The sequence below is a fragment of the Mustelus asterias genome, chromosome 7, assembly GCF_964213995.1.
Source record: "Mustelus asterias chromosome 7, sMusAst1.hap1.1, whole genome shotgun sequence".
Taxonomy (NCBI): domain Eukaryota; kingdom Metazoa; phylum Chordata; class Chondrichthyes; order Carcharhiniformes; family Triakidae; genus Mustelus; species Mustelus asterias.
The window spans coordinates 2,419,368-2,432,545 of NC_135807.1; the positions used below are offsets into that span (position 1 = coordinate 2,419,368).

The following is a 13,178-nucleotide window of genomic DNA, read 5'->3' on the forward strand; positions in this document are numbered from 1 at the left end:
CTAAATTGCTTGCTGCACCTGCACGTTAACGTTTAGTGACTCATGAACAAGAAGACCATCAACATATCCGTCAAAGACAGTTGTGCGATGCTGGTCTGAGGAATCGGATGACCCCTTATGGGTCTGCTTAGAGTCAATAGACTGGTCAGTATTTAAAAACTCTGCGACTAGCCTGAACGAATACGCTATTACACTAACTGACTTCATTAGTTTGTGTGTAGAAAACTGTGTGCCAAAGAAGCAAATCTGCGTGTTTCCCAACCGGAAACCATTGATGAACAGGGATATCCACTGCTTGCTGAAGTCCAGGTCTGAGGCGTTCAAGTCAGGCGACCCTGACCTAGACAAGAAATCCAGATATGATCTAAGGAGATCCATCAAAGATGCCAAAAGACAGTACCAGACCAAGTTAGAGTCCCAGACTAGCCACATGGACTCCTGCCGACTACGGCAGGGTCTGCAAGACATAACAAGCTACAAGTTGAAGGCATGTAAAATCACTGGCTCCAATGCACCCCTCCATGATGAACTCAGTGCATTATGCCTGTTTTGAGCAAGAGATCAGCGAGAGCACTCCCTCCATCCCAGGAGTTTTGGATGAACCTGTATCCGATGTCACCATAGCTGACGTCAGAGCAGCTTTCTCAAAAGTCAACCCACAAAAAGCGACTGGCCCGGATGGGGTACCCGGACGAGCACTCAGATCCTGCCCGGATCAGCTGGCGGGGGTATTCACAGGCATCGTCAACCTCTCTTTCCATCAATCTGAGGTCCCATCTTGCTTCAAAAAGATGACCATCATCCCAGTACCAAAGAAAAGCCAGGCATCATGCCTTAATGATAATGGTCCGGTGGCTCTGACATCCATCATTATGAAGTGCTACGAAAGGTTAGTCATGGCACAAATCAGTTCCAGCCTCCTCGACTGCCTGGATCCACTATAGTTTGCCTACCATCGCAACAGGTCCACAGCAGACGTCATCTCCACTCAACCCTGGAATGCCTAGATTACAAAGACACTTATGTCAGACTCCTATTCCTATTTTTTTTTCCCAAGATAGCGCCAGAGTGAGGTGACTTCTTGCAAGTATGCCCAGCATATCTTCTAATTCTATCTTTTACTCTCCTTCTCCATGAACAGTATGTTTGTCTGTATAGTGCGCAAGAAACAATACTTTTCACTGTATGTTAATACGTGACAATAATAAATCAAATCAAATATTTATAGACTACAGCTCAGCCTTTAACAACATTATTCCTACAAAACCCATCTCCAAACGTTGTGGCCTGGGGCTCGGCTCCTCCCTCTGCAACTGGATCCAAGACTTTCTATCCCACAGACCACAATCAGTAAGGATAGGCAACAACACCTCCTCCACGATCGTCCTCAACACTGGTGCTCTGCAAGGCTGTGTTCTCAGCCCCCGACTATACTCCTTATACACCTATGACTGTGTGGCCAAATTCCACTCCAACTCGATTTTCAAGATTGCTGATGACACCACCTATGTGGGTTGGATCTCAAGCAATGATGAGACACAGTACAGGAAAGTGATAAGAGAATTTGGTGACAATAATCTCTCCCTCAATGTCAACAAAACAAAGGAGATAATCATCGACTTCAGGAAGTGTAAAGGAGAAAATGCCCCTGTCTACATCAATGGGGACGAAGTAGAAATGGTCAAGAGCTCTTTTTAAGGTGTCCAGAAGGAGGTGTCTAGTTAAGAAAGCCAATTTCTCGGAAGACTTCGCAAATTTGGCAAGTCTGCGACAACTCCCACCAACTTCTACAATGCACCATAGAACCATTCTGGTTGTATCACAGCTTGGTATGACTCCTGCTCTGTCCAAGACTGCAAGAAACTACAAAGGGTCGTGAACAAAGCTCAGTCCATCATGCAAACCAGCCTCCCATCCATTGACTCTGTCTACATTTCCCGCTGCCTCGGCAAAGCAGCCAGCATAATTAAGGACCCCACGCAGCCCGGACATTCTCTCTTCCACCTTCTTCCATCGGGAAAAAGATAAAGTCTGAGGACATGTGCCAACCGACTCAAGAACAGCTTCTTCCCTGCTGCCGTCAGAACTTTGAATGGACCGACCTCGCATCAAGTTGATCTTTCTCTACATCCCAGCTCCCACATACCACTCAACTGATGAAGGCGCAATGCTCCAAACCAAATAAACCTGGGTGGGGTGGGGGAGGGGGGAGGGCGGAGGGGGATTGGGGTGGGGGAGGGCGGGGTGGGAGGGGGGGGTGGGGGAGGGGGGGGGAAGGGTAGGGGGGAGGGGGAAGGCGGGGTGGGGGATCAGTCACCTCCCCCTCTTACCGTTAACCCCAAGTGTGCTGTCAACCCCTCCCCCACTCCTCTTACCCCCGGGCTCGGCCGTTAGAGCACGTGACCAAGACACGTGCCCGTTCCCCTGGCGACACCGCGGTGCCCGCTGGGAGCTGTAGTTCACGGGGCGGGGAGGTGCGGTGACGTCATGGGTCGCGCGCATGAAAGGCGCCGGGTGACATCAGCGCTTGGCTGTCCACCGCAGCTCCCAGAGTGCTCCTGGACTCGCCCCGGATCAGCGCCTCCTGTCACTCAGCTCAAGGCGGGTTTGATCATATCCAATTATTTCAGAGAATCACCGGTCACAATCACTTTCAGTTCAAAATATAGAATAATCATTGCAGTATTTGATCGGGAAATGTGATAAAAGTTATGTAGACTTTAGTGGAGATATGCCAGTGGATTCTGGGAATTGCAGTTCGCGAGCGTTTAACCGTTGGCTCTGACAGTTAGAATGAACTACAAATCCCAGCATGCTGAGGGAGAGAGTCAGGGCGCTGCGGGAGGGCGGGGTCGCACGGGGAGGGCGGGGCCAGGAGGCGGGGCGCTGGGCACTCTGGGGGTTGTAGTCCTATCACTGCGGTTCACCCAGTCAATGGGTGGCGGAGGCCGCGCCAGAGAACTACAATTCCCAGAGTGCGGCGCGCGACGCGCTGGCAGTGCGGAGGCAGAAGCCGGTCAGGCACGCGGCTTTTCCAGTTGCTTCTGTGAGAGCGGCACCGGCACGGACGGAAATCTCTGCCGTCTTTTTCAGGTGAGGGGCCGCCAGGCCTGTCCGGCACCGGCCTTGGTGGTTAATTAAACACGGTGTTGAAATTCGGCTCCGGACGGAGGCTGGGCCAGGCCAGCCAGCCGGCCGGCCGGCGAAGCCCAGAGCCCGGCTAGGCCCCAGCACAAGCCTGGGCCTCCCGGTGAAGGGGAAATGGCAGCCTGGCTCACTCTCGTCCTGTCCAGAAACAGAGTTTAAGGCCGGGTTTCGGGTCTTTGTTATCTCTGGGAGGTGGATGGAGTTAAAATACAATTCACCCGGGTTGGAACAGGCTGGAGGGGCTGAATGGCCCTTTCCTGTGACACGGACAGTACATTACTGGGGGAGTTGTTTGCTTTTTATTCATTCCCTATTTAGGTGTTATATTTCCTGCCCATCCCTAATTGCCCTTGAGAAGATGGTTGCCTTATTGAATCGCTACAGTCCCTGAGGTGTAGGTACACCCACAGTGCTGTTAGGGAGGGGGCTCCAGGAGTTTGACCCAATGACAACAAAGAAATGGCGATATATTTCCAAGTCAGGATGGTGAGTGATTTGGAAGGGAACTTGCAAGTGGTAGTGTTCCCAGGTATCTGCTGCCTTTGTCCTTCTGGATCAGGGGTCACCAGGCTTTTCAGTATGAGGGCCACATTGTATATTTTACACATTTTTGGGGACCAAAGAAAAAAAATAGTTTTATAAATGAACTGGCGATGATTAAGCCCGTGAGATCGAATGAAATTCACTGTTGAAACAACAGGTTTCGGAACGCAAGACATATCCACATATTTTCCGCACAATGCTTGTTGATGGATAATGCAATGCGGAAACATGGGCTTTGAGAATCCACCAACCTCACAAGCTTTTGTGATTTGTCCAACCAAACCTTTCTTCACCCCAGACATGTTCTTTCCTCCATCAATTGTCACGTATTGCAGTTTATTCCACTCCAGGTTATATTCTAACACAGTTTTTTGCAATTCTTTGAAGATGTCTTTTCCAGTTACTGTGCTGTGGATGCTATGCATTGATGCTAATTCTTGTCACATTAAATTCACTGTCGACACCACGGATGAATACTAGGAGTTGTGATGTGTCACACACATCAGTCGATTCATCAAGTGCGAGAGAATACAACTGAAAATTTCTTGCTTTGTCTGCAATTTGATGAAATATATTGCTTCCTATATCCTCAATTCTACGAGCAACAGTATTTGGCACAAGACTGATGATTTTGAACAGATTTGCTTTTTCTGGGCATAACTCTTCCACAGCTTCCATTATACACTCTTTGATGAGATCTCCATCGGTGAATGGCTTTCCTCTTTTAGCCAACACATAAGCTAGTTTGTAACTGGCCCTGGTTAAAGCTTCATTTTCAGTAATCTTCTGTGTAAAAAAAGCTTGTTGGGAAATCAACCTGCGTTGCATTGATTCAAATGTTTCCGAACGCTGTGTTCCTGTGAATTGGGAAAAACCTGGTTCATGTTTGGTCTCATAGTGCCGATGTACATTGTACTCCTTCAAAACTGCAACAGTTTTGTTGCATATGACACACGAGGCTTTATCACCTGCCTGTACAAAGAAGTACTTTACACCCCATTCTTCATTAAACAGGCGGCACTCACTGTCCACTTTTCTTTTCGTTTTTCCTTCTATAACTGAATTGGTCTGAATTGTCGCCATCATTGTCATTGTTCTCGCTCATTTCAGACAGATGGAGCTTACGGATTGGATAAAGCAGCTGTCACTCAGTCAATGCAGAGCGGCAACTGGATAACAGATGTCTCAATTGCTGATTCGTTTAATGAACTGTCAGTCACAGGACGGCAGCTCTGATTGGTCAATAGGCCGGTAAAGAGGGTGGGGATTCCCATGGGCCCATCAGACACCGCGCGGAGCGACAGCAAATGTCCGGCCTGTGGCTTCCGTCCCCGCGTCCGGATCCTGAGTCAGTGGCGGGGTTCCGGATGCGGGAGTGTTTTCGGCAGTGGGAATCCCGTCCCGCCCCACTGGATGCGGGCCAGATGTTAGCCCACTGTGGGCCGGATGTGGCCCGCGGGCTGTAGTTTAGAGACCCCTGTTCTGGATGATAGTGGTTAGGGGTTTGGAAGGTGCTGCCTAAGCAAACTTGCTGAGTTGCTGCAGTGCATCTTGCAGATGGTGTACATGGGGGCTGCCACTGTGTTCGTGATTGAGGGAGTGAATATTTGTGGATGGGATACCAATTAAGCAGGCTACATTGCCCTGGATGGTGTTGAGCTTTTTGAGTGGTGTTGAAGTTGCACTCATCCAGGCAAGTGGAAAGTATTCCATCACACTCGACTTGCAAACATCCTGGCCTCTGAGCTGCTCTTGTAGCCAAAGTATTCATTTGGCTAGCTTCTCTTCAACCCCCGCCGGCCCGTGCATATTGGGGAATTCAACAATTAAATGTCAAGAGCAATGGCTATGTTCCATCTTCTATTGGAGATGGTCATGGCCTGGTATTTGTGTACTGCAAATGTTACTCGCCACTTATCAACTCAAACATGGGTATTGACCAGATCTTGCTGCATTTGGACATGTCGCGAATGGTGCTGAACACTGCAATCATCAGCAAACATTCTCACTTCTGACCTGATGATAGAGGAAAGGTCATGGATGAAGCTGGTTGGGCCTGGAACTCTTGCAGTGATGTACTGGAACTGAGGTGATTGACGTCCAACAGCCACAGCCATCTTCCTTTGTGCTTGGTACGACTCCAACCAGTGACTAGTTTTTCCCTCTTCCCATCAACTTCAGTTTTGCTTGTGCTCCTTGATGCTGCGTTCAGTGAAGTGCTGTGTTGATGTCAAGCACTGTCACTCTACTGTCTGGAATTCGGCTCTGTGCCCATGTTTGGTAAGAAGTCTCACAACACCAGGTTAAAGTCCAACAGGTTTATTTGGTAGTAAAAGCCACTAACTTTCGGAGCGCTGCCCCTTCGTCAGGTGAGTGGGAGTTCCCATGTTTGAACCAGGGCTGTAAAGAGTTCAGGAGCTGAGTGACTGTTAAGATTGATGACGCTGGTGATAATTTAATTAAGGTGTGCGATTGTAAATCATAGCCATTTTAAAGTCATCCTCAGTCCTTATTGTTAGTGCGTTCACTAAGCAAGGGACATAAGAAAGGCAGTTATAATGAACCTTTCAAAATCACTGGTTTGGCATTAACTGAAGTATTCTGTCTGTTTCTGGGGGCCACACATTAGGCCTTGGCAATGGTCCAGAGAAGGTTTAAGAGGTTGGTATCAAGAATGCAAGACTTATTTATGTAGCACAGTGGTTAGCACTGCTGCTTCACAGCGCTAGGGACCCGGGTTCGATTCCCGGCTTGGGTCACTGTCTGTGTGGAGTTTGCACGTTCTCCCCGTGTCTGTGTGGGTTTCCTCCAGGTTCCTCCTACATTCTGAAAGATGTGCTGGTTAGGGTGCATTGACCCGAGCAGGTGCCAGACTGTGGCAACTAGGGGAATTTCACAGTAACTTCATTGCAGTGTTAATGTAAGCCTTACTTGTGACTAATAAACTGTACTTTATTTATGTGGAGATATTTTTCAAAGAGATGAATGAAATGAAAATGACTATTTGAAGGTGGTTAATTTGCATTACCATGTGGAACGTGGAGTGGAGCTTTAATGTGATAGTTCTTTGAAAGAGACTCATGGACTTAATCACCTCCATAAATGGTCGCAAAGCACTCTGGGATATCCTGTGGTGACCTGTCCTTTACATATTCAAGTTATTTATTTTTCTCGTGTTCTGCAGCCACCTTTAATCGATGGAAACATTTTAAAATGATTTATAACTGTCACTTATGCTGATGCAACTTGATTGAGTTTTTTGAAGAAGTGGCAAAGATAATTGAGGGAAGTTCTGTGGATGTGTAATTTATATGGACTTTAGTAAGGTGTTTGACTAGGTCCATCATGGCAGACTGGTACAAAAACTAAAATCATATGGGATTCGGGGTGGGCTGGCTGGATGGATACAGAACTGGCTTTGTTATAGAAGACAAAGTAAATGGCAGAGCCCTTAGGAACATTAACATAGAGGAATCTGGGTGTGCAGATTCCCTGAAAGGGGCAACACAGGTGGCCAAGGTGATTAAGAAAGCATACAGCATGCTTGCCTTCATCAGCCGGGGCATTGAATACAAGAGTTGGGAAATCATGTTACAGCTATATAAAACCTTGGTTAGGCCGCATTTGGAGTACTGCGTGCAGTTCTGGTCAATACACTTACCAGAAGGATGTGGAAGCTTTGGAGAGAGTGCTAAGAAGGTTCACCAGGATGTTGCCTAGTTTCAAGGTTGGTGGCTATGAGGAGAGATTGAATAAATTTTCACTAAAAAGATGGAGGCTGAGGGGAGACCCGATAAACGTCTTCAAAATTGAGAGGCAGAGACAGGATGGATAGTCAGCGACTTTTTCCCAGGGTGGAAGTGTCAATTGCAAGGGAGCACAGGTTCAAGGTGAGAGGGGGAACGTTTAAGGGAGATGTGGGAGACTTTTTTCAGAGTGGTGGGTGCCTGGAACGCTCTACCAGAAGAAGGAGTGGAAGCAGGCACATTAGCAACATTTAAGAGGCATCTGGATGGGTCCATGAATAGGGAGGGAATAGAGGGATAGTGCCCGAGTAAGGACAGAAGACTTTATTTTAGTTTAGTTAGGGCATCATGACCGGCACAGGCTTGGAGGGCCGAAGTGCCTGCTGCTGTTCTGTTCTGTTCTTTGTTTGCTCTCGTGCACCGTGTAAATGATGCCTGTCTTGTGCACCAGAAATGTCGATGTAGGAATTACACCAGGAAAAGTTGATTGGCAGAAATTTCCAGTGTAAGATTTTTGAACATGTAAGCTATCCAGTTGAGAGCATTTGTGCGTAATAGTTTATAGTAACATTAGACATTCTAATCTGAAGACATGTTTGAGGATGGAAGACTTTGCGACTTTGAACAAAGAACAGTACAGCATAGGAACAGGCCCTTCAGCCCACCGAGTGGGCTAAGATGTGTGGAGAACTGGCTTGGTCACAGAAGACAGAGGGTGGTAGTGGAAGGGTCTTTTTCCGGCTGGAGGCCTGTGATTTTGACTAGTGGTGTTCCGCAGGGCTCTGTATTGGGACCTCTGCTGTTTGTGATTTATATAAACGATCTGGAAGAAGGTTTAACTGGGGTGATCAGTAAGTTTGCGGACGACACAAAATTGGCAGGACTTACAGATAGTGAGGAGCATTGTCAGAGGCTACAGAAGGATATAGATAGGCTGGAAATTTAGGCAAAGAAATAGCAGATGGAGTTCAATCCAGATAAATGCGAAGTGATGCATTTTGGTAGAAATAATGTAGGGAGGAGCTATACGATAAATGGCAGAACCATAAAGGTTGTAGATACGCAGAGGGACCTGGGTGTGCAAGTCCACAGATCCTTGAAGGTGACGTCACAGGTGGAGAAGGTGGTGAAGAAGGCATGCCTTTATAGGGCGGGGCATAGAGTATAAAAGTTGGGGTCTGATGTTGCAGATGTATAGAACGTTGGTTTGGCCGCATTTGGAATACTGTGTCCAGTTCTGGTCGCCACACTACCAGAAGGATGTGGAGGCTTTGGAGAGAGTACAGAGGAGGTTTACCAGGATGTTGCCTGGTATGGAGGGGCTTAGTTCTGAGGAGAGATTGGGTAAACTGGGGTTGTTCTCCCTGGAAAGACGGAGGATGAGGGGAGACTTAATAGAGGTGTATAAAATTATGAAAGGCATAGATGAGGTGAACGGTAGGAAGCTTTTCCCCAGGTCGGTGGTGACGTTCATGAGGGGTCATAGGTTCAAGGTGAAGGGGAGGAGGTTTAACACAGATATCAGAAGGACATATTTTACACAGAGGGTGGTGGGGGCCTGAAATGCGCTGCCAGGCAAGGTGGTGGAGGCGGACACACTGGGAACGTTTAAGACTTATCTAGATAGCCATATGAACGGAGTGGGAATGGAGGGATACAAAAGAATGATCTAATTTGGACCAGGGAGTGGCACGGGCTTGGAGGGCCGAAGGGCCTGTTCCTGTGCTGTATTGTTCTTTGTTCTTTGAGTCTGCGCCAACACAGATGCCTCTCTCTAATCTAATATTTTCATGCCGTAACATGGTCCATATCCCTCTATTCGCTGCCTATCCATGTATCTATCCAGATGCCTCTTGAACGTTGTTATAGAATCTGCTTCCACCACCTCCTCCGACAGCGCATTCCAGGCATTCACCACCCTGTGTGTGAAAAACTTGCCCCTTACATCTCTTTCGAACTTTCCCCCCCTCACTCTCAACCGATGCCCCCGAGTAATTGATTCTTCGACCCTGGGAAAAAGACTCTGACTATCTACTCTATCCAAGCCTATCATAATCTTGTAAACCTCAATCCAAATTTGTTCAACCTTTCTTCATAGTCCATATCCTCCAAACTAGGTAACATCCAGGTAAATCTCTTCACCCTTTCCAATGCACAACATCCTTCCGGTAGTGTAGCAACCAGAATTGTACACAATACTCAAATGTGGCCAAACTAAAGTCTTATACAGCTGCAACATGATTTTCCAATTCCTATACTCAACGTCCTGACTAAAGCCAACATGCCATATGCCCTCTTGTCCATCTTGTCCACCTGAGTTGCCATCTTCAGGGGGCTGTGGATCTGTACACCTAGATCCCCCTGTTTGCTAATATTTCTAAGGGCTCTACCGTTTACTGTATACTTTCCTTCTGCAGGAGACCTTCCAAATCGCATCACCTCACATTTATCCGGGTTAAATTCCATCTGCCATCTTTCGGCCCAAGTTTCCAGCCGATTTATATCCTGCTGTATCCTCTGACAATCCTCCTCACTATCCGCTACTCCCCCAATTTTTGTATCATCTGCAAATTTACTAATCAGATCACCTACATTTCCCTGTAAAACATTTACAGAGGCCCCAGCACTGATCCTTGTGGAACACTGCTTGTCACAGGCCTCCAGTTAGACCCTCCCACTGCTACTCCTTGCTTTCTATGCCCAAGCCAGTTTTGTATCCATCTTACCAGCTCACCTCGGATCCCATATGACTTCACCTTCTGTATCAGCCTGCCATGAGGAATCTTTGGTTAGTCATTTTATTTATTATCTCCTCATTTCATCATGAAGATAATATCAGGAGCTATGCAGTGTTATAAAATTTGTACATTAAAATAACAATCAAATGGGCTGGTTGGCCTGTAGAGCTCCACACCTCATTGAGAGCAGAGAATGTCTATTCAAGAGTCTCAGAAATCGCAGTCCTCAAAATGATGGACATGAGACATGGAATCCATCGATGTGATAAATAAAGAAGCTGAGAAAGAGTTGATTGTCCGCCTGTGCCCTCTCCCACGAACCAATGAGATTGCATTCAGCTGCTGGACTGCCGCTTTCAATGATCTGGATTAAGATGAGTTATTGGAGTTGGCTCTGAGTTTGTTTTGATTCTGATGTGGAGAGAAAATTCAAAACTAAACACAGAAAATTGAACTGCAAATTGATATGTAGATGAAATCTGTGTGAGTGATAGCATAAAGATAGAATCCTTGTGCATGGAGACTCACCATAGCCCTGGTCATTCCAATACCACTGAAGTTTTGGATTTTTAAAAAACTATTTACCTTGTGATTCTGGACCTCTTGATTGTTTACAGTCCTGTATCTCAATGGGAGCAGAAAGAATTTACCCATCGCTCTAAGGAATGGCAGTCATTGGAACAAATGGACTTGAGGCACAGGATCCATCATTTGTAGGAAATAAATAAGTTTGAGACATGGGCCTGTCATACAGAGCACTGCAGCCTGTGTGTGACCTCGGCTACAATTGGCCCTGCATCCTCCTTATCCACAGTAAGAAGTTTAACAACACCAGGTTAAAGTCCAACAGGTTTATTTGGTAGCAAAAGCCACACAAGCTTTCGAGGCTCTGAGCCCCTTCTTCAGGTGAGTGGGAATTCTGTTCACAAACAGAACTTATAAGACACAGACTCAATTTACATGAATAATGGTTGGAATGCGAATACTTACAACTAATCCAGTCTTTAAGAAACAAAACAATGGGAGTGGAGAGAGCATCAAGACAGGCTAAAAAGATGTGTATTGTCTTTTTAGCCTGTCTTGATGCTCTCTCCACTCCCATTGTTTTGTTTCTTAAAGACTGGATTAGTTGTAAGTATTCGCATTCCAACCATTATTCATGTAAATTGAGTCTGTGTCTTATAAGTTCTGTTTGTGAACAGAATTCCCACTCACCTGAAGAAGGGGCTCAGAGCCTCGAAAGCTTGTGTGGCTTTTGCTACCAAATAAACCTGTTGGACTTTAACCTGGTGTTGTTAAACTTCTTACTGTGTTTACCCCAGTCCAACGCCGGCATCTCCACATCATGTCCTCCTTATCCCCCAGCTCCACTGGCTTTTTAAAGCATACTGGGGTATCAGTGCCACTAGGCGGACTAGCATTTATTCCTAATTTTGTTAAATATTCTTTCATAGAACGTGGGCATCACTGGCTAGGCCAGTATATTTATCACTCAAATACAAACTCACCGGGTTTGTATTTCTCTGTTTCTTCATTTTGATGCATGCTGTTTACAAATGGAGGAAACTCGAACTATGTCACTGTGCAATGTTAAGCTTTGTAACAAGCAGGCAGTGACAGTGTTCAAGAACACTACAAACTAACTCTTTACTCTCTGAAACTCTTCCCCATTTCATTGTTGTTGTCGTGCATCTTCACTGTCCTTTCCATCGCTCAGCCTTTGGTTGCCCAGAACTTCAAACTAGACATCTCAATCCACGCCACTGCTTATACAAATTCACCACGCTCCCCTAGTTATATTTAATATCCCCATGTACACCCTCCAGAATAGTTTTTGCGATCTATCTCTTGTTTTGAATGCTACCACCATTTATAAAGACTAATGTGTCCTTATCCCCCCTCCTCTTTGCTCATAGACTTTTAAATCTCGCTTTGCGTATTTCCTACCCCAAGATATACTTCTGACATTTTGCTGCATTGAACTGTCTGCCTTTTGCCAACCTGCCTATAGCTGCTCCTGTCTTGGGCACTGATGAATGGCAAGTTTGATATATTGATGGTATAATGCAATACTACTTTGAATTACAACGTGCTTTCTGTGTTGTAACACATATAACCACATTGTGGGATATCGTACTGAGCTGCCCAGAAAGATGCAGGGTGGGTTCCCCTCATTCGGGATGTTAGGTTTAGCCTATCGGAGGGTGGGAACAAGTCCTGTCAGTTTCCTCTCCTTTGTCCTGTTCAGTGGATAGAGAAGCTGGGGTAAGCTGTAACTATATTTCATCGTCAAATGGTGGCCAGTGGTGAGAATAAGTCACTAGGTTGAGAATCCATTGAACAGTATCACCTCACAAGGCAGCAATTCCTGACACAGTGCCTACTTACCAAGCATAAACATAGAAAAGAAAAGCTACAGCACAAACAGGCCCTTCGGCCCACAAGTTGCGCCGAAATAAGGAATGTTATCTTTCTGTTCTCAACGGTGTTTGCCTTTGTGGAGCCAGGGCATTGCAGATTGCTGACCCAGCTGGAAGTATATTGGTTGTTGCAGGTGATGAATCATATTGTCTGCTGCTTGATACTCTTTACAGTGATGTCATTCAATAATGAATCATTAGTTATTAAAGGATGGATGTGACAAATTGCATTGACGGTAATTGAGATCTTAGTTACAAGGTAAACCGTGTATTCAGGCAAGGAACTGACAGCTTGGACAGTTGAGGTGCTGGCCCTCCCTTCGGGAAAACTTGCTGATGTGATGATTTCAGATGATGTCTGTAATGAAGGGCAGCAGCAAAACCATTTCACTGACCTGTGTTCAGTATGAGCTGTGAAAATGCGGAGTTTCTTACAAATAGCAGTGAATCAAGCTTGGGTCTGTTGTAGTCACCATGTTGGGATTTGCAGATGTGACCTGTGTAATGGCCTTGTCGAGTTGCTGCAGAATGGACCCCAAACACTCCAGTGCAGTACTGAGGGAGTGCTGCAATGTTGACAGTGC

At 46.3% G+C, this 13,178-nt stretch overlaps 2 protein-coding genes across 8 annotated transcripts in view; one reads left to right on the forward strand and one right to left on the reverse strand.

Moving 5' to 3' along the window:
- Positions 1–2,426, reverse strand: part of faim2a (Fas apoptotic inhibitory molecule 2a) — a 48,776-nt gene extending 46,350 nt beyond the window's left edge. Inside the window, exons 1-2 of one of the 7 annotated variants that reach the window (XM_078215570.1) lie at positions 2,376–2,426; positions 954–1,003 (exon numbers count right to left, since the gene is read on the reverse strand). Coding sequence is in view for 2 of the 7 variants with exons in the window: in XM_078215567.1 (XP_078071693.1) it covers positions 604–622 (19 nt within the window). In the remaining 5 variants the exon portion in view is untranslated. Of the gene's footprint in view, positions 1–603; positions 864–953; positions 1,004–2,102; positions 2,114–2,146; positions 2,162–2,330 lie in introns of those variants that run through there. The other 6 variants (XM_078215571.1, XM_078215574.1, XM_078215572.1 and 3 more) reach the window with 6 other exon arrangements.
- Positions 2,427–2,983: 557 nt separating this feature from the next.
- abcf2a (ATP-binding cassette, sub-family F (GCN20), member 2a) overlaps positions 2,984–13,178 on the forward strand; it is a 47,822-nt gene continuing 37,627 nt past the window's right edge. Inside the window, exon 1 of the mRNA XM_078215538.1 lies at positions 2,984–3,093. The gene's annotated coding sequence lies outside the window, so the exon portion shown is untranslated. The remainder of the gene's footprint in view (positions 3,094–13,178) is intronic.